Source organism: Carassius gibelio, chromosome A4 (genome assembly GCF_023724105.1).
Source record: "Carassius gibelio isolate Cgi1373 ecotype wild population from Czech Republic chromosome A4, carGib1.2-hapl.c, whole genome shotgun sequence".
Classification (NCBI taxonomy): domain Eukaryota; kingdom Metazoa; phylum Chordata; class Actinopteri; order Cypriniformes; family Cyprinidae; genus Carassius; species Carassius gibelio.
In genome coordinates this window covers 8,235,080-8,256,529 of record NC_068374.1, presented here as the reverse complement: position 1 = coordinate 8,256,529, position 21,450 = coordinate 8,235,080, and the positions used below count along the sequence as shown (strand labels likewise).

The 21,450-nt window shown below is 37.9% G+C and overlaps 1 protein-coding gene across 1 annotated transcript; it reads right to left on the bottom strand.

Annotated features, from left to right (window-relative positions):
* Positions 1–166: 166 nt before the first annotated feature.
* LOC127981648 (uncharacterized) lies at positions 167–2,030 on the bottom strand. The gene is made up of 7 exons (XM_052585510.1): positions 1,834–2,030; positions 1,658–1,720; positions 1,299–1,375; positions 1,100–1,153; positions 534–739; positions 284–386; positions 167–185 (listed from the first exon to the last, which is right to left on the bottom strand). Exons 1-7 carry the CDS (start codon positions 1,945–1,947, stop codon positions 167–169), a joined length of 636 nt encoding a protein of 211 aa, XP_052441470.1. The 5' UTR covers positions 1,948–2,030.
* Positions 2,031–21,450: the final 19,420 nt, after the last annotated feature.

The following is a 21,450-nucleotide window of genomic DNA, read 5'->3' as shown; positions in this document are numbered from 1 at the left end:
CAGCCTTCGTCGCGGCGCTGTGACATAACATCCTTCAAATGCGTCCTCCGAAGGATGTAGACCCTGAATTTGGACACAGCGTTGAATGCTGTCAGAGTCACCAGAGCAGAGATAACTGAAGCACCATTCACGCAGGAAGTTAGGGCAAGGTCCGCCTTGTGCCAGACTAGCTGCCATGACTTCTCCTGCAGTCCTAATAAATGGAATAATTAAACAATTGCATATAAACTAAAGTAGTACTGCAATTAATACGACAACATGCAAAAAGAACTTAATTACACACCTGAAGTAATTACAGTCCAAACTGTTAAGGCAGTAAATGGGATTCTTCCCTTTCTTATCTGGACCTTCAACAAAGAGTCTTTTTTCTATTTCTACCAGCATTTCTGGAAAACAACAAATACATAAAATACAAAAGGTCTCTTCAAATGTTCATTTTTTCATCCAATCAGCATTTGAGCCCATTGCACCACCAAAGGCCCCCTGTTGACATATATGTGTCTGATTTAACAAATATGGACATACACCTGTACCTGTGAGGAATTCTTTGGTAAGGGCACCAGTATCAATGCCTGCCTCGGCAAAGAATGTGACCTTAAGTCTACATTTGGGTGAGGTCTTCTTCTGCCGTTGCCACTGTTGCATGCCTCTGTTGTAGAGATCAGTTCGCGACACACAGATGGAAAATGTGTTTGTCTCATCAACTTGAGAACCGATCCAATTCAAGATATCCTCAGAACTGAAAAAAATAAATAAAAACAGACATTGAACATTTGAATCACAACTAAATCTATGAGTGGTTTTATGATTTCATAGGTGGTTGCTACTGTCTCTCAGGGTGGCCGTTAGGCCTGGTACAATACTCGCACATCCTCCTATACTGGTGACGTTCTCAGGAGTGAGGTGAGGCTTCAATGCAAGTCCAAACGGGTAAAATATCACAAACATACCATGTTTCTGGGTTACTAGATTTCTCTATGACCACACATAACATCACTTTTCAACAGGAAAAAGCTAATTGATACTGCAGTATCTCTTTAAAGGTTTATTGTTCAGATAACATCATTCACCACCATAATTCCCTAAAATACAATTTTACCTTTGAAAGGTACTGATTGGATCACTTGACTCATGGCCATCATCATCTGAAGTTCTGCACACAAAGTAAACAGATTGTCCTGAATTAACAATAAACAATTACATTTAAAATGTAAAAATTTGGCAGGAAATCTCCTTACATCTAATTTATTGTCAAATCAACATTCAACATAAAAAAGTAGCACTGAAACCAACATTACCGTAATCCGCAACTGGCTGCATGGAACTCAATGATTTCAGGATGAAATGCATTTCTGCACACAGGACACTCAGCTGTCTAACAAATGAATTTACAATGCATGTGAATAAAGCATCACACTACTCCTGAAATATAAGAAAACATATCGAGGCTAAAAGAAACTTAAACAACACTTGTAGAGCCTAAATTTATAGCACCAGCAAAGTGACATGTAGAACACCATGACCTGCAATTGGTGCAAAGAAAATACCTTGGAAAAGACCAATTACAAGTTACAATGCTGTTTTTACATATATTTGTGAGTGCTGATAAATAGCATTTGTAAATTAAACTTAAAAATAACAGCAAAAAGTATCTTACCTTGCTTTTCTCGTAGCAAAGGGCAGCTGAGCATTCATCTTCATCTTCTTCCTTGCAGCTTTCCTGGGGATGAAACACAATAACAACACTTTTCAGCGCAGTACACAATAAAAACATGTAATTTTTCAATCCAATAAATCCTGAAATAATGCCTAAAAGACCAAGCTTTAACATACTTCTTCAGCAGAATCGCACAAATCTACAAGTTGTTTTTTGCATTCCTTTATGTGTCCTGGAAGAATCTGAAGCGGAACCATTTTCTTGCAGGTTGTACACTGAGCTTTGGGCATCTTCTCAAATTCCTTTGCTTCTGGTGGTAAAGGAATTGTATCCAGTTCTTCTTGTAAAGGAGCAACATTGTGTATTTTCCATTCCCGCTCACTGCTTTTAGCTGCTGGCCGGTATATCCATTTAAATCTGGAGGAATAACAGCCAATCTACGCTGCCCACCCCCACCTAAAATTGAACAGTTGTAGATACTAAATATAGCCAATCTGGATATACAGCAATTACTCATCTAGGGAGTACATTGAAACACAATTTGAAACCATGGACATTAATACAGTGTATATGCCTACATACCTGTGGACTTGTGCAGCAACCAGCCTCCACAGATATTTGCCAGTCTTGGATATGTGCTCAAAAGCAAATCTGAAAACTAAAATGACAGAAGCAGGATTAAAACTGTATTAAAATGATTTTTATTTGGTCATACTAATATTTATTACATCAAGCATTAATATGAATTGTAAGATGGGTGTTTTTAATCTTTAGATATTACTTTAGGCAAGGAAGTTAATTAAAGATTACATACCTCTGAATGTGTGATGTTTTCATTAAGGGTTAATGAACGTTTTCCAAAGCCAGCCAGTACAAGCTGCAGTTCCTCTTCTCCATTTGGTGTTTTTTCACGTTGCTTTTCAAGAAGAAAAAAGTTCACCAAAAAGCTCTTCCCAGGTTGTGTTGGTGTATATGGTGCAAAACAGTGAAAAGACCTAAACATATAAGATGGCAAACTATTATTCTCATATGTTATCATCCATCAACACAGAACAACCTAACTTAAAATATATCTACATTCTCAATGACTGATTATGTTATGTATATTTTGCTTACATTAGAATCGGGGCCTAGTTTGTCTAAAAGTACCTACACTGGGTGTGCAATTACAAAATGAATGCAGACAAACGACCCATGTATCCTACCGAGCCATTTCTTGTTTCACAGACTGTCCAGAGTCATTGCGCTGAGGCCTCACTGTCGGCACTGACTGTGCTCCCTGTCCAACAGCAGCTTCTCCTGTACTGCTCTGACTGACTGGCATGACATTTGCCAGTGCACTGTTTCTCAACAGCAACACCAGGTTTTGAGCTGTGCTTAAGATGTCTGTTAATTGGCCCTGAGTAATAAGAAAGACAATAACTAAATGCCAAATGTTATAGCCATAGGTATTTTTTAGTATTACACAGAACACCTGCAAAACACATTAATCATAGTAGGGCTTGTCAACGCCCGGGTCTTGGTCCACATTCAGACCAAAAAGCAAGCTCGTCCGAACCCGTGCAGTCCATACCTCCTGCGGCTGGTCTCAAGCAACTGACTGTCTGGCTAATAGAATGCATGAATGTACTGATGACCTTGAATGACTGGTTTTGAACAAATGTTGCATTGCTTATCAATAAGTTAATTAAACGTTATTTTATTACCCTCAATCGTTCAGGTCGTGAATAAAAAGCAGATACTGAATCACTGAGTTAAAAGTTTGTATTAGCACATTATGCTCATTGACATTACAATGACTTGCTGGTTGACGTTAACTCATATATCTGGCTCAGTTGTCATTACTGATTTGGTCGACATTGCTAAACATATGATAACAGAGCAGTTTAGTTCTAACATCACTAACTATAACATTACTTTCACACAGAGCACTTCATCAACGCTAACGTCGTCTAGCACTAGTTAACAGCGAGTAAATAGGTTGCAAGCAAAAGCAATAACGTCTATGAGTTGCAGAAATGTATATCATTGTAAAGTGCTATCAAAATAGTAAAATCGTATAAAAAATGTTGAAGAAACACGTTATTTATTTTACCTGTGATGCTGAGCCTAGGCTAGCAGCCTCAGGTCTGTTGTTAGCCATCTTTCACCTTTGACGCATGCGCGTTAGATGGAATCGAGGTTCAGTTACCTGCCCTGGGACGGCAGTGACGTCATTTCAACTGTTCTTTACTCGTACCCACAAACATGAATTTGTGTTCATAGTGAAGAATTCGTAGTCGTAGAAATCAGAGTTGTACTCGTGAATGTTTACAGTCATAGCTTCTAGAGTCACACTCACATAAAAACACAAATGTAATTTTATTGACTCACGTGTATGAAAACGTAATTTTGCGTGACTAAGTTAATTTACGCACAAATGTTTAAAAATACGAATATGAATGCTTAAAGTTGTGCATACATCTTTTTGAAAGTGATCTTACACCATACGATTTCAGCTGATTGTTTCCTTCACAAGTAACTATTTTAAACTCGTCTGATTTCAGCTGATTGTTTCCTTCACCAGTAACTATTTTAAACTCGTCTGACGTCAGCCGATTGTTTCCTTCACCAGTAACTATTTTAAACTCGTCTGACGTCAGCCGATTGTTTCCTTCACCAGTAACTATTTTAAACTCGTCTGACGTCAGCCGATTGTTTCCTTCACCAGTAACTATTTTAAACTCGTCTGACGTCAGCCGATTGTTTCCTTCACCAGTAACTATTTTAAACTCGTCTGACGTCAGCCGATTGTTTCCTTCACCAGTAACTATTTTAAACTCGTCTGACGTCAGCCGATTGTTTCCTTCACCAGTAACTATTTTAAACTCGTCTGACGTCAGCCGATTGTTTCCTTCACCAGTAACTATTTTAAACTCGTCTGACGTCAGCCGATTGTTTCCTTCACCAGTAACTATTTTAAACTCGTCTGACGTCAGCCGATTGTTTCCTTCACCAGTAACTACTTTAAACTCGTCTGACGTCAGCCGATTGTTTCCTTCACCAGTAACTACTTTAAACTCGTCTGACGTCAGCCGATTGTTTCCTTCACCAGTAACTACTTTAAACTCGTCTGACGTCAGCCGATTGTTTCCTTCACCAGTAACTACTTTAAACTCGTCTGACGTCAGCCGATTGTTTCCTTCACCAGTAACTACTTTAAACTCGTCTGACGTCAGCCGATTGTTTCCTTCACCAGTAACTACTTTAAACTCGTCTGACGTCAGCCGATTGTTTCCTTCACCAGTAACTACTTTAAACTCGTCTGACGTCAGCCGATTGTTTCCTTCACCAGTAACTATTTTAAACTCGTCTGACGTCAGCCGATTGTTTCCTTCACCAGTAACTATTTTAAACTCGTCTGACGTCAGCCGATTGTTTCCTTCACCAGTAACTATTTTAAACTCGTCTGACGTCAGCCGATTGTTTCCTTCACCAGTAACTATTTTAAACTCGTCTGACGTCAGCCGATTGTTTCCTTCACCAGTAACTATTTTAAACTCGTCTGATTTCAGCTGATTGTTTCCTTCACCAGTAACTATTTTAAACTCATCTGATTGGTTATGTGATCATTACCTCAACATAGACGTGTGTGATTCGTTGTAAAGCTCAACCTTGAGAATAAATTAATAAAGTCATCTTGTACGCCACCTGAGCAACTGCTTCAAACGTTTCATTTATTTTCACATATTCGTATTAGTCGTATTAGATTTATTTAGATTGTGTAGGGGGCATTTCCTTACCCCCTTGTCTTGAATGTGCATTTCTGTCGATTTTGTAGGGAGCAGGGTAATTGTGTCTCATAATGTAGCAATTAATTTCCTCATTACCTTCACCTGATTATTGTGTCTCTCGCAAAACTAGCTTTTCTAAAATACTTTCTTCTTATTGATGCTATAATGATTTTAAAATATGATCACTAATCAAATTTAATAATTGAGTTTAACATAAAATACATTGCTACAAATTAGTAAATAATAATTTGTAGCTCACCATAGTTTGAGTAGCTTGCTTAATTGGGATTTGTTAACAGATGAATCCTAAAGTTTGTCTTGACAAACCTTTTTGTCTAGTTTTTGTTAATATTTTGTCAGATTGGTGAAGTCACTTGGTGATTTTAGGGCTGAGACAATGTGGAGTTGCAGAGCAGACAACTGGAGACACAGAGGGTGATTTTTGAGGACGCTAGTGGAACAATTAGGCTGCAATTGTGGGAATCTCAAGTTGGCGTGGTTTTATTTGGAAAGACCCAGGAGTTTCATGGTGGGGCTTTTGTAGCCACCACACGTCAAACGAGTATTGAGGAGGTTAGACCTTTGTCAGGTCTTGGTGCAATTGTTCCCTGTGACGTCAGAGAGGATCCAGTTATTTCTGTGTGTGCTGAAATAACCAGACTGGAGGTGACGGTGTCCCATACGTGCGGGAACTGCAGGTGTACTGAAATGGAGTTTGATCTGAAGAAGAAGATTCATAGATGCATGAATTACAACATGTTACAGAAGAAGGGAATGTATACGGTCAGTACTCTGTACTCTGTGATTCTGGAGAACTTAATGTGTGTATTAACAATTCTGTGCTGCACAGGTATTTACTGAACTGTGACCTCACTCATCTGCTGCAGGATGCTCAAGACATGGAAGAGCATTTGTGAGAATGTGGTTTTCTGAAACTCCACATTCAGAATAACGATGTGGTCACTGTGGTCAAGGAACTGGAGCAAACTTGGTCTACGTATGAGGCATGCTCCTCTAAATCTTCTGTGTCTGGATCAGCAGTAGGGGTTCAATCTTCAACTGGCTGGCAGGAGCCGCCACTGACCGGTCATGTGACCCGCCAGTGGCTGATCATGTGACCTGTAAGTAGGGATGCAACGATACTATTTTTACAAAACCATTGCCAATTCAGTTTTATTTTTAAATTAATGTAGAATTTCTAAACTATTTTGTGTTCACCTCATTATCAGTTTTGTGTGATAAACACAATCTACTAAATATAGACAACTGAATTTTAATGAAAAATAACAAATGAAAAGATAATCATAATCTATGACAAAAAAAGGACATATTATAAACTTGGTTAGTGGATAATTCAGCAGCAAAAGTAAACATGAGTGCAAAAGAATTAAATACGAATATTAAACTATACTAAACATTTAGTGAAGCAACTATTACTTTGTGGACAACAAATAAAAGTTTCACAAAGTGTAGGAATAAATCTGGTAAAACGTTACACACTGCTCAGTGTATTGTTGAAATGAGTCCACCCCCCAAGATTATTGTTATAAACACGAGCCGCGTCTAAAAGGCAAAGGGGGAGGAGTTGCTTCAATTTATAACAACGTTTTCAGGATTTCTCAGAGGGCAGGCTTCAAGTATAACTCGTTTGAAGTAATGGTGCTTCATATAACATTATCCAGAGAAACAAATGTTAATGATAAATCCCCTGTTATGTTTGTACTGGCTACTGTATACAGGCCACCAGGGCACCATACAGACTTTATTAAAGAGTTTGGTGATTTTACATCCGAGTTAGTTCTGGCTGCAGATAAAGTCTTAATAGTTGGTGATTTTAATATCCATGTCGATAATGAAAAAGATGCATTGGGATCAGCATTTATAGACATTCTGAACTCTATTGGTGTTAGACAACATGTTTCAGGACCTACTCATTTTCGAAATCATACTCTAGATTTAATACTGTCACATGGAATTGATGTTGATAGTGTTGAAATTATTCAGCCAAGTGATGATATCTCAGATCATTATTTAGTTCTGTGTAAACTTCATATAGCCAAAATTGTAAATTCTACTTCTTGTTACAAGTATCGAAGAACCATCACTTCTACCACAAAAGACTGCTTTTTAAGTTATCTTCCTGATTTATCCGAATTCCTTAGCATATCCAAAACCTCAGAACAACTTGATGATGTAACAGAAACTATGGACTCTCTCTTTTCTAGCACTTTAAATACAGTTGCTCCTTTACGCTTAAGGAAGGTTAAGGAAAACAGTTTGACACCATGGTATAATGAGCATACTCGCACCCTAAAGAGAGCAGCCCGAAAAATGGAGCGCAGCTGGAGGAAAACAAAACTAGAGGTATTTCGTATTGCTTGGCGGGAAAGTAGCATATCCTATAGAAAATCATTAAAAACTGCTAGATCTGATTACTTTTCTTCTCTTTTAGAAGAAAACAAACATAACCCCAGGTATTTATTCAATACAGTGGCTAAATTAACGAAAAATAAAGCCTCAACAAGTGTTGACATTTCCCAACACCACAACAGTAATGACTTTATGAACTACTTTACTTCTAAAATCGATACTATTAGAGATAAAATTGCAACCATTCAGCCGTCAGCTACCGTATCATATCAGACAGTGCACTATAGACCCCCTGAGGAACAGTTCCACTCATTCTCTACTATAGGAGAGGAAGAATTGTATAAACTTGTTAAATCATCTAAACCAACAACATGTATGTTAGACCCTATACCATCTAAGCTCTTAAAAGGGGTGCTTCCAGAAGTCATAGGTCCTCTTCTGACTATTATTAATTCCTCATTGTCATTAGGATATGTCCCCAAAACCTTCAAACTGGCTGTTATTAAGCCTCTCATAAAAAAGCCACAACTTGACCCCAGAGAACTTGTTAATTATAGACCAATCTCGAATCTCCCTTTTCTGTCCAAGATACTAGAAAAGGTGGTATCCTCACAATTATATTCCTTCTTAGAGAATAATGGTATATGTGAGGATTTCCAGTCAGGATTTAGACCGTATCATAGTACTGAGACTGCTCTCCTTAGAGTTGCAAATGATCTGCTCTTATCATCTGATCGTGGGTGTATCTCTCTATTAGTTTTATTGGATCTTAGTGCTGCGTTTGACACAATTGACCACAACATTCTTTTGCATAGACTTGAACACTTTGTTGGCATCAGTGGAAGTGCATTAGCATGGTTTAAAACGTACTTATATGACCGCCATCAGTTCGTAGCAGTGAATGAAGATGTATCATATCGATCACAAGTGCAGTATGGAGTACCTCAAGGCTCAGTACTAGGGCTGCTACTCTTCACGCTTTATATGTTACCCTTGGGAGATATCATCAGGAAACATGGTGTTAGCTTTCACTGTTATGCTGATGATACGCAGCTCTATATTTCCTCGCAGCCTGGTGAAACACACCAATTTGAAAAACTAATGGAATGCATAGTCGATATAAAAAATTGGATGACAAGTAATTTCTTACTGCTAAACTCAGAAAAAACAGAGGTGTTAATCATAGGGCCTAAAAACTCTGCTTGTAATAACCTAGAACACTGTCTAAGACTTGATGGTTGCTCTGTCAATTCTTCGTCATCAGTTAGGAACCTAGGTGTCCTATTTGATCGCAATCTTTCCTTAGAAAGCCACGTTTCTAGCATTTGTAAAACTGCATTTTTCCATCTCAAAAATATATCTAAATTTCTGCATTTGACATTGAGAGCATAGGCCGTAATGTTAATCCATGCATTTATGACTTCAAGGTTAGACTATTGTAATGCTTTATTGGGTGGTTGTTCTGCACGCTTGGTAAACAAACTACAGCTAGTCCAAAATGCAGCAGCAAGAGTTCTTACTAGAACCAGGAAGTATGACCATATTAGCCCGGTCCTGTCCACTCTGCACTGGCTCCCTATCAAACATCGTATAGATATTAAAATATTGCTTATTACTTATAAAGCCCTGAATGGTTTAGCACCTCAGTATTTGAATGAGCTCCTTTTACATTATACTCCTCTACGTCCGCTACGTTCTCAAAACTCAGGCAATTTGATAATACCTAGAATATCAAAATCAACTTTCCGCAATGCAGAAAACGCAGAGGGAATCGCGGAATCCAGTCATAAAAACAGAATTTACAGTTTAATGCAGAATAGCATGGAATTTGCCAAATTTTAAAGACTATTGTTCAGCAGAATGTACATAGCCTACTACTAAAAATACAAAAATTCAAACATTAATTTTTTAAGGTTTAATCACACAACATTTCTTCCATATTTTATTTTTAATAGTAAATCCAATTGTTTACCAAAAAGTTGAATTAAATTTCATTTTTATGTGTTTATTGTTTAATGTGCATCTCAGAAAATGCCTTAAAACCTCAACTGAATGGCACTTAAATGCACTTAACTCATTTGTCAACTTTATTGTCATTGTTCACAGTACAAGTACAGACAGAAAAACAATGGGTAATAATTAAATGTTTATTTTTGATGTATGCATTGCATTTTATGCATTTAAAAAAAAAAAATATATATATATATATTTCTAAATAAGGAAACTTAGTTGTTAATTTTAAACGTACAGTATGGGATCTTTGGCCACCAGGGGTCACTCAATCAAAGTAATAACATAAGACGTACTTTGATGACGTCGGTAAAGAGCGTAGGCTCATGGGAGTTGTTGTTCAATGGAACATGCGCTCTGTCGCTCCCTATCATTCCTCACTCATTCTAACTTAGTATTTTGACAATCACGTCTTTTCGAACGGAGAGATATATGAATTATGAAACCTCTATCAAATAAATGTTCCATCTAGCTAGTAGTAATATATTTTTAAAAAACTCAGTCGCATTTCGTTAATAATTATAATTACGTTTATACTATGATATCTAACAAGATAGTGAACTACATTTGAAGCTACTTTATCCAGCTAGATATAGAACAAATGTAGATTTACATTATACTATACATGAGAGCATAGTCCGTCTGCGTTTTACACAAGACATCATCGTTTCACAAAATATACGGATAGATACAGTTAGCTGAATAGATGTTTATCAGAATGCAAGCGAGTTCGGCATCTCTCTGTAGTTTCAGCTTGTCACGAAGCTCTCTCTATCTTGGAAATGCAACTGCAATATTTACCCGTGTCTTGTTGCTTCTCTTGTCCCAAAAACTTCTCGGGTCATTTATTTCACCCGTACGTTTGCGCTTCACAGAACGTGCAGGCAAAGCAAAATTATGATCCATAACTAAGTTATTGATTGAGGTTTAAATACGAATATAAACAATATAAATATAAAATATAATAGTCTCGATCAAGGCTAGCTACTACTTTTTCTTCTTCGTCTCGTCTTTGCTTCTGTTCACCTTTGTATTTGGCGGTTTCGCAGGAAGTTAGATAAACTAGAGGGGTCAAAGTTTATATGACGCCATAGACGGGCGACAAAATGGAAATAAAGAAACGTGCCGTGTCTTCTAATTAAACTATAATTTTCTCTGGATTTGAAAGTTCATGGAAACTGTTTGGATAATGTAAGTACACAACTAAAAAAATATATATAACAGATATAGTGATTCCTGCTATTTTTAAAGCAGAAAAATTACATATTGTGCCTTTAAGAGACCCAGGAGTCTTATTTTCTCTTGCATAATTAATATTGCACTTTAATTAAGCAAAAACACATTTTATTTGATTACTCGATTAATCGATGGAATTTTTGGTAGAATACTCGATTACTAAAATATTCAATAGCTACAGCCCTAAAACCTACCTATCTTTTTTTTTTGTATCAGTGTCGGTTGCATTGTGAAAATTAGTTATGGTGTTGTAAGCAGGGTCTGAAATGAGGGTGGTCTGGGGGGTCTCCCATAAGTCATTAGTGACCCCCCATAAGAAATAATTTTGGGGGGTCCCCAACAAATATATTTTAACATTTTAAATATTGGGGAAATTATAGGTCTTTAGTGACGTTTTATATTTATAACAATAATTGATTTATTTCCTAGCGTTAGGCAGCAATCAGGGCAGCTGTTAGCCGAGTGAGTTCCTGTACAGCATCGCAGATTGTTGTTGTGGTGCTCCCGTACTGTACACGCACTGTAGCTGAACGCAGCAAAACGAAACCTCACAAAGAGGTGCAATCCTGAATGAAAATCCTGTAAGTGCTTCGTTTATGTTTATATCTCCATAATTGCTTATAGTAAAATATTAGGAGTTCAAGTTCAAGTTGCATTAACTAGATACCCAGTTTAATGATAAGAAGAGTACGTTTGTCATCGTTTCTTGCTAGGTGTAGTCATATTAGAATATCTTTTTTTTTTTAAACGTGTCCCTATAGATTTTAGTTCAGGTTATGGACTACTTTGAAAGTACAGTCTTTTCAGACATCATTATTATTATTTAATCCAGCGGCCAGTCGTTTTACAAATTCCATTTTATTTAACATGAGGGATGAGAAATGTCATTTGTATTTGAAGGTGCATAGTGCTGCCATAATGGTGGATTTAGAGTTAACTTCCTTACTTAAGGACAGAATGGCCTGTTATTCACTTTGTGGTGTCAGGGATTAGATTTAAATAAGGTGCTGTAACTTTGTTGCTCCAGAGTTAGAGGGTTACCTGTTAGATAACCACTTCTCCAGACACCACTACAATACTGGGCCTAGCCCAAACAATTTTTAATCAATTTAAGAATTAAATTTTAAGGGACCCCCCAAGAGTCCTAAGTCATTTTGAACCATGTAAACTCTGTCTTCATTGTCTCTTGTTAGCTAGAGCTAGCTCTGTTTGTGCAGTTCTAGCTAATTTAGCAGGTTTAGGTTATGAAAACAGTTGCCAATTTTTGTTTACATATGCCATAATTCATGTTGAAATATGTGTGTCGAAATGCAGTCCATCACGTTCCTCTTTGTGTTACAGTAGGCCGAAAACTGGTACTGGTAGCTTCCCACATAGCAAACAGACTTGGCCAACAACATAAGGGCCGATTGCTGATGGGAGGAGTGTGGCCCAGATCCGGCTAAGATCTGGCAGCATATTATGTGACCCATGATAAACAAGATAAATACAATATTGTGAAGTTATACCTCTACTGAAGTTCATGGGCACTCCAGCTACTGATCGTGACAGATTGCACCAGACTTAGACATGTTGTTTCCTCCTTTGGGAAGTTCACCCATGTGCTTCACTCACTCTGATGTAGTAAAGAACAAGACTGTTTATGAAGCAATTTGTCGGTTCACAAGAAAATTATATTCATGTCGTCAAGTGGATGTGATATCTTATATTCTATTCTCTGCAATGCTTTGATTAGGATGTAACTAATTTTTACAATACCTAATATGTCCTAATGACTTTAGAAATGTTTGTTCTAATGGTCATTCTAATGTTTTCTGTCTGTTACAGATACAAGACAGCTTTACAAAAAATAAAAATAAAGAAAATCAAAAGCACTTTTAAGAGTCAATCTGTTACATTATTCTATTTCTCTGTTTCTCACTGTGTCTTTCTTGTTTCTCTCTCTCTCTTTCTCACCCACACTCTCACACACATTCACTCACTCACACTTTCTTTCTTTCAGTATTGAAACATTTCGTACAGTAAGTATTCTTAAGATTTTTATTTTCTACAAAGCACAAGTTTAGGTATTTTATTTTGATAGTCTTGTATTTTGTTTCATTATAATGATATATGATTAGCATATTTGGTGTAGGAACAGCAGGTCACATAGTGTTATACTAGATACCCTGGATTGGTCACACATATCAGTCACGACATAGCTGTAATTTTGTCTATTACATGATAGTTGTAAGATAATTGAAGTGGGAAGATAAAAAGTGTTTTATGGAAACCTTCAAAACTCTTGACAGTTAAGGAATTTGTATTTTTATACAATGGTTATTCTAATCATCCTTTTCTTGTTTATGATTTACAGAATAACAAAAGCATGGCTGAAGAAGTCATGCCCTGCATGCCAAGAAAAAATATTGAATGGATGTAAGGTCTGCCCCATGTGCAAGACAGCACAGCTGCAAGATCGAAGGCAAGATTCAAGATGGAGAAGGAGTCTTGGGTGGCTAAGAAAAAGAAAAATCAAATAACATCTCATTTAATGGATGATGCCGTGATTTTGGTAAGTAACTTGTGCTACATTACCATAGTACTAATGTGGCTTCAAAATGACCTTGGTCCAGGGGGTGACACAGGGTGTGTTGATGATTTTGGGTTTAGTGAAAGAGTTACAATATACATGACTATTCTGAAACTTTACACTTCTGCTATAGATGTACTTGCATAGTACCTGAAGAAGTTGATTAGCACGTCAGGTTAGCACATATTTTCAACTGCACATTGTATTGAACTTTTAATGGATGCGACTGATTTATCAGTTTCAGTATCTTAACTTTAAACTAGTATCATTGGAAAAGTTTAAAGAAACAGGCCAGAAACAGCCAGGATCACCTACAGTTTACTCTTCCCTACTGAGTGATTCATTCAACAAGCGTCATTAAGTAAGTACATAGCGTTCAGCTGCGTCTTCTTCTTCTAGAGTCTGTTGCAATCTCAGATGTCGTTCTGTCACCATCTGGTGCAGGTCACAGCTGATGGGGTCGGTTCAGCCAGGTCTTGGGGGAGCGTCATCACTCCAGTAGGTGTGTCATTGTCTGTACTGCTCCACAGCTGCATGTGTCTTCTGTTTGGTGGTAGCAATGCCAGTTAGGGAGTAGAGGCACGGGACTGGCGTTGTCTTTAGGCATCCTGTGATATTGCGGCAGGTGTCGTTGAGGGCTGTGTCAGTCAGTTTGGTGTGGTGTATTAGTTTGAGCAGGCGTATTCAGCTTTGGGGAAGCACTGACTGGGCCCTTAACCAATAAATGCTGCTACCATCCGACCATGTTACTGAGTGAGATTCTGTCATTGCACAGAATATGATGTGTATGAGTCAGTGAATGTGATAGACCAAAAACTTGTAACCAATCTCTTTGTAGGGCTCTTTACATGAAGTTGATCTTGGAGGATTATAGTTTCAATTCAGTCATGCTCTGTAGAACAGTCTAATCCAGACGAGAGTAATTCCCCTACTATGCTACTCATGTTCATGCATGTATCATGCACATTAAGTAGACAAGCACATCAAACCCTCCCACATATACTCAAACCTTTCCCACATCCCCAATGTATCATCTGTTATATACATCAGCTTATGTACAGTATACACCAGCTCTTCCATAAGTTAAAGTGTGCATCTGAGTTGCAGCTGAAACATACTGTTGTGGAGCTGGTGTCTGTTAGACATAACACTGGCACAGTTTAACGTAGACATAAAGCCCTTATTATTGTTTTTAGAGTATGTTGTTTTCTTTCAGATCGAGAAGCTGAATGCAGTGGGCTGCAGGCACATACTTTTTCTTGAGTACCCCAACAAGGAGGTCAAGATGCTGCTGACGGAGGGGCTCAAATTACGTTCAGGGGAGAAGATATGTGTTAATAACATGAACGCGATCTACAGCATGATAGTTGAAGATGATTCCACATTTACTGTGCATTATAACATCTTTAAACAATCCAAATTATGAAAGATTTGGGACAATGTTAAAACTAAATGACATCCAATAACATAATTCAAGTTTTATGAGAGATATTGGTTTACTTTGCATCACTCCTACCTTTCACATTTTTATGAGAGTTTTCTTTACCAGCATATTATTATCATTGTTGTAGTATATTATTATCATCGTATATTCTGTGTGTACACCTTTTGCAGAGACTCTCCTTCAAGCCAGCCCTGCCACCACCACCAACGAGAGGGCAGAGATTGGCACTGAGCCTGACTCTGCATTTTGTATTTTAAGGCGGGCGTACACGGTGTGAATTCGGATGGTCTGAAGATCATATGTCCACACACACGGCATGAATGAGTTTATCTGAAAATTGTACGGACGAGATGATATACAACACGATTTTATAACCTGCGAATTCCAGAAACAATCTCACGAAGTTCATAGACGCGTTCGATTTGAAGCACCGCTGCACACAAGGATCACTGTATGACATTAAAGTAATGCGAGAGCGATAAGAGAGCACACATATCCAATGCATTCGAATCGCTCTCACCGTAGTTTGATGTCATACATGTGATCACTCTGTGCAGCGCTGCTTCAAGTCGAACGCACCTAATATAACAGCTCTCCCTCTCTCATAACCAGGGGCGGCGTTAGGGGTGGGCTAAGGGAGCTGGAGCCCCGAATGTTTTTATTACCACCATGACATCAATGAGTTTTCATGCCCAATAAAGTAATTTAAATTAGAATATAATTAAATAAATAAATATCTCTCGACTCTCACGTCTATAGTGTCTGTCAATTTACGTGGTGTCATTCACACATGACGAAAACCGCCCACTGAGTCTAGTGCTTCTGACTGACATGTAAACTGGCCAACCATCGATGAGCGTCTGTACGATCCAGCCAATGAAATTAGATCTTTTGGAGCCAGGCGGTTTGTTGGCGTGTTGTATTTTACTAGATCAATTTATTTGAAAATTAAAATGGATATTTCAGAATTCTTCTTCAAAAAAAAAAAAAACAGCCCAGCCAACACTTGAACGCCAAGATAAAACAGCTTCAGGTATCTGTAAATTTTAATCATAGTATTATATTTCTTTTTCGGTTTTAAGTTGTGTCTGATTTAACGTTACATTTTGAACAGCTAACAGTTAACGGTTGCGCAGCACAGTCTCTAGGACACACACACACACACACACACACATAGAGAGAGAGAGCGGTTATAATGTTTGGTTTGCACGTTCTGTGGCAGACTTTTTGTGTCAGGGCAACAATGCAATAAACAAGATAATAATAAAAAGACATATTTCGCAAAGGAAATGGTTCCAAACAAAGCATGTTGTTGTGCTCTGCAGCAAAACACAGCGGTGTTAACTGAATAAATTTGCTTGAGTAAATGATTCACTGACCCATTCATAAAAAGCAGTTGCTTACTTTATTTCTGAATGAATCATCCTTTTCAAACGATTCCATTGATTAAATGACTGACCGACTCACTCATTAAGGCAGTGGCATGCCGCCATCTAGTGGCAAAGTACCATTCATTTTTTTTTTTTTTTTTTTTCATATTTCTGTATTCCAATTTTTATATTTGATGGATTTTTCTGGGCTATGCCCCGGATCTCAACTCACTCTAGAACCGTCCCTGCTCATAACTGCATATAAAATATTGATACAAGTCGTGACTGTTTCCTTACACGTACAGGTTATTTTACAGCAATAGGAAACAGGGACGTTTGGTCACCCTGTGTGTGTGTTCTTGTATATTGTTTATAAATATCTGAAATAGGTATTACAACGTAAACATGGTTTGTGAGGACAATCCTGTGCCCTCGTAAACAAAATGGCTTTAAAAAATACTATACGATGCATTTTCCGTGATGGATAGAGGTATAGTGTATGAGGATATACATTATAGAATACCGTTACGCCTATGGAGAGTCCCTGTAAACTACATGTGTGTGTGTGAGAGAGAGAGAGAGAGAGAGAGAGAGAAAACTAAAAAGGCATTGGAGCACGTTGCTAGAAACCTCATACAGTGCTCGTTGTTCCTGTTAGACTTCAGCGAGTTTATCCTCCTTGGTCAATAGTCCACATTCGCCGTGGCGCTGCCATCTTCGTCTTTCTTCTTCTGTGGTTTTCCTAGTTCGTGATTGGTCAACTTCAGATAAATCAACAAATCGACTCGTTCAACCGCACGTCACGAATTCAAACCGATAGCTCACAAACTTTTTAGACATGTTTAAAAATGATCGGGAGGTCGGGAAGTGCTCGCCTTTAGTCTTAGAAGCATTTAAGTGGAAATTAAGGCAACTTGACAGGTTGGATCAGAGGCTCAGATAGCTGGTTTATTGCAGTGTAATACAGCAGGACACAGACTATAGAAGTGGAATATTCTATAGTAGGGGTGGCACAGTTCAACTTTTTCACGGTTCGGTTTGTTTCACGGTTTTAGAGTCACGGTTTTCAGTACAGTTTGGTATGTGTTATGTTTATGGAAAACTATACTTTCTAATAAAAAAAAGAAAAAGAATATTCTATTAAACTACAAGCAACAGCACAAATAAATACAACAGAGTAAAGATACAAACAATAAACAGTGAATTTCAGTTTTTTTATTTTATTTTTATTTTTAGGCAGGTCTAGCATATGTTTTTAGGTACAGAAATTGAATGAAGTTATCAAATGTAAAACAGCATTACATATTGGACTGTATAAATTTTACTTGCTTTTTAATCAAGAGCAGTGAGTGATTTCTTTGTTGTTGCTGTTCGATTAATATAAAGACTGTTACTTTAAGAGAATGCACTGATCCAACAGGCCTACGTTAAGCCGGCTATGTCTGCTGTAGGATACTTACCAAAACTGGCATTTTGACATAATTTTTGTGTGAATTTGTCCATTTAAACACAATACTTCAGAGAGAGCTTATATTTGCGCGCGTTCTGAGGCGCGGGTTTGCGCGCATGCACAAATCTTCTTACTGTGCGCGCGAGCTCGCGTCTTCTGGCTCTTAAATGTTTAAACTGACAAAGCTTAAATGAGTTTAGTTTAAACAGATATCAACGTGTGCTGTTAAAATCTCATCTGTGCACGCGTGCTGTCAACACTGGGGTGATGACGAAATAAATGTCTGCTCATATTCCAGCATGAGTCATTCACATTGAACAAGAGTGCATGGTTTGTCCAGGGTTTTTGTTGTTTTCTCATTTCTCATCGCTATTGTTGTAATGTCTGGGAATCAAGAATGTGTATTCATCAGCAGAAACATATTAGCTGAACCCTGTTTGTTTTACATGCTATTTATAGTAAACCATATTACAGATGCTTTGTCAGATTTAAGTTGAACCGTGGTCCCAGCGCCTGCTGGGTGTATGAGACTCCTCCACTGGCTCAACTAGGTACCCAGCTTGAACAAAGTATTTCATCTGCTTGTGTTCAGTATCCAAGCACTGAAAAGCTTTGGCTACATTTGTGAATTGCTGATTCAGCTGTTGACCTTCAGGAGTCTCACTTTGGCCAATCCTTTGTAAGAATGACATTGTCTGTCTTTGTAAAGCACCAACAATATCAAAGACCAAACTAGATGTTTGCTGAACTACAAAGTTGACAGTAGACAGGGTCATAGATGATTTTGCCCTCAATTTTGATAAAAACAAGTCCACTTGATCTGTGATAGTGTTCTGCTCTAACTCATCCCGTTCCATGTCATCAGCAGCATTATCTTCAGCAGCGTTATCTTCAGCATTATCTTGAGCAGCATTATCTTCAGCAGCATTATCATCAGCAGCGTTATCTTCAGCAGCGTTATCATCAGCAGCATTATCTTCAACAGCATTATCATCAACAGGATTATCATCAGCAGAATTATCTTCAGCAGCATTATCTTCAGCATTATCTTCAGTAGCATTATCTTGAGCAGCATTATCTTCAGCAGCGTTATCATCAGCAGCATTATCTTCAACAGCATTTTCATCAGCAGCATTATCATCAGCAGCATTATCATCAGCAGCATTATCATCAGCAGCGTTATCTTCAGCAGCGTTATCTTCAGCAGCGTTATCTTCAGCAGCGTTATCTTCAGCATTATCTTCAACAGCATTATCATCAGCAGCATTATCATCAGCAGCGTTATCTTCAGTAGCGTTATCTTCAGCAGCGTCATCTTCAGCAGCGTCATCTTCAGCAGCGTCATCTTCAGCAGCGTCGTCTTCAGCAGCGTCGTCATCAGCAGCATTATCTTCAGCAGCATTATCAGCAGCGTTATCTTCAGCAGCGTTATCTTCAACAGCGTTATCATCAGCAGCATCATCATCAGCATTATCTTCAGCAGCGTTATCTTCAGCAGCGTTATCATCAGCAGCATTATCTTCAGCAGCGTTATCTTCAGCAGCATTATCTTCAGCAGCATTATCATCAGCAGCATTATCTTCAGCAGCATTATCTTCAGCAGCATTATCTTTAGCAGCGTTATCATCAGCAGCATTATCTTCAGCAGCATTATCTTCAGCAGCGTTATCATCAGCAGCACTATCTTCAGCAGCATTATCTTCAGCAGCGTTATCTTCAGCAGCATTATCTTCAGCAGCATTATCTTCAGCAGCGTTATCATCAGCAGCATTATCTTCAGCAGCATTATCTTCAGCAGCGTTATCATCAGCAGCACTATCTTCAGCAGCATTATCTTCAGCAGCGTTATCATCAGCAGCATGATCTTCAGCAGCGTTATCTTCCTCCTCTAAAGGCTCACTCTGAGAAGCCGTCAGTCTACTGTCAGACCTCAGTGTCATTGTCTGAGGCAAGTGTGTTGTCTGGCTGGATACTTCTGCCTCCGACTCTACATGGCGCTGAAGCAGATGCCTCTTAAATGATCTGCTGTAATTAAATGTCCTTTGACACCTGGCTTGACCACACTCAAAATAACTTGATGAACTATATACATTATGCATTCTTCTTAGATGCGAAAACAAGAAACGAACATTGGCCCCAACAGTCTTTTTGCACTTAAAGCAGATATATCCATCTTAAATGTGCATTTCTTCAATCACAAGCAGCTCTCTCAGGTGCTTTTTAAATTTCAATCGCAGGCCTATTTTTGGTATCATAGCTTCTAGTGATTTTTCATCAAGCAGCAGGAGGGTTTCTTCATCAGTTTGTTCATCTGTAAAGAGAAAGAGAAGAAAAAAGACGAGGGGGGGGGTCACGAGTAGGCTACAGGACGGGAAGAAAAAAACCTTGTAAAAAATTAACTTTTTAATCTCTAAACTACTGTCATAAAAAGTTGTTTTGTATATACATGAATCCTGAATACAATTTAAATGTTTTGTCGATAGTGAGCACAAATGCAGGTGATAAAAGGTTTTATTAAGCGAGTCATTGAGTCGTTCATTCAAACGATTCGTTCAAACGGCCAATTCATCAAGAATGAGACGGATGTTTGTGAATGGGTCATTGAATCTTTGACTCAAACTATTTGATCAAAACACTGAATCATTTAATACACGATTGAGTGTTTCTGTGAGATGCGCTATGTTGTGATTAGGGATGTCAATTTCGACAAATTCTCATGATCGATCGTCGTTTAAATTAACGATCAATTAATCGATTAATCGTTAACCTTCATACTGCAAGATGCGTCTACAGTAGCTATCGCATGAATTGGTGTGCAATGACACTAAAAATGCAAGCGTCCTCCCACAAAGGAAAGGGTTTTTACTGTAAATAAAAGGCTAGTAGGATTATAAAAGGAATCGATTGATCATTTAATATAATTATTTAATTCAAATACAATGACTAATATAACGCTGTCTCAGATGCACTCTGGCATATGACCGGAGCGGAGTGTTAATATTTCCTTAAGAGCGCCTTTCTGAAGATTCCACTCCGCTCGCTCAACCCAGTTCATAATCCAAGCGTTCTAAGTGCATTTTATCTTGTGTGTGCTTTTCACATGCTTTATAATCCATGTGTATTTTGTAAAGATCTACGAACATTTCATCTCGTGTGTGTGTGTGTGTGTGTGTGTGTGTGTGTGTGCGTTTGTGTTTTAATGAGCCTATTTTGAATATTCTATTGCACAACAATGTTAGCTATTTTCACGGAAATAAAGTGAATGAAAATCAAATATACTTTTTCAGTTTTTGCATTTTAGGAATGTTTGCTAAGGATAGATTAATATATTTAATACATTTTAATTAATACAATTAATAAAATTAAGAAGAATTAAGAAAATTCGTTTTGAAACATAATAATTGCTATTTATCAGCATGCATAATTTTAGACAATTATACAAGAATTTTGGTACAAACAGTAAACAATTAGGCCTACTAGAAAAACTTTATGTCGGAGCTGGAACTGGTTTACGCCGAGCGTCAGCGGAATATTAACGGAGCGCTTGCTCGGCCTGTTAGCGACTGAG

Coding starts and splice junctions, on each gene's coding strand:
- LOC127981648 (XM_052585510.1), bottom strand. CDS start 1,947: ATGCCCAAAGCTCAGTGTACAACCTGCAAGAAAATGGTTCCGCTTCAG. Junction 1,721..1,833: donor TGTGCGATTCTGCTGAAGAA/GTATGTTAAAGC, acceptor TTTCATCCCCAG/GAAAGCTGCAAGGAAGAAGA. Junction 387..533: donor TACCAAAGAATTCCTCACAG/GTACAGGTGTAT, acceptor GTTGTTTTCCAG/AAATGCTGGTAGAAATAGAA.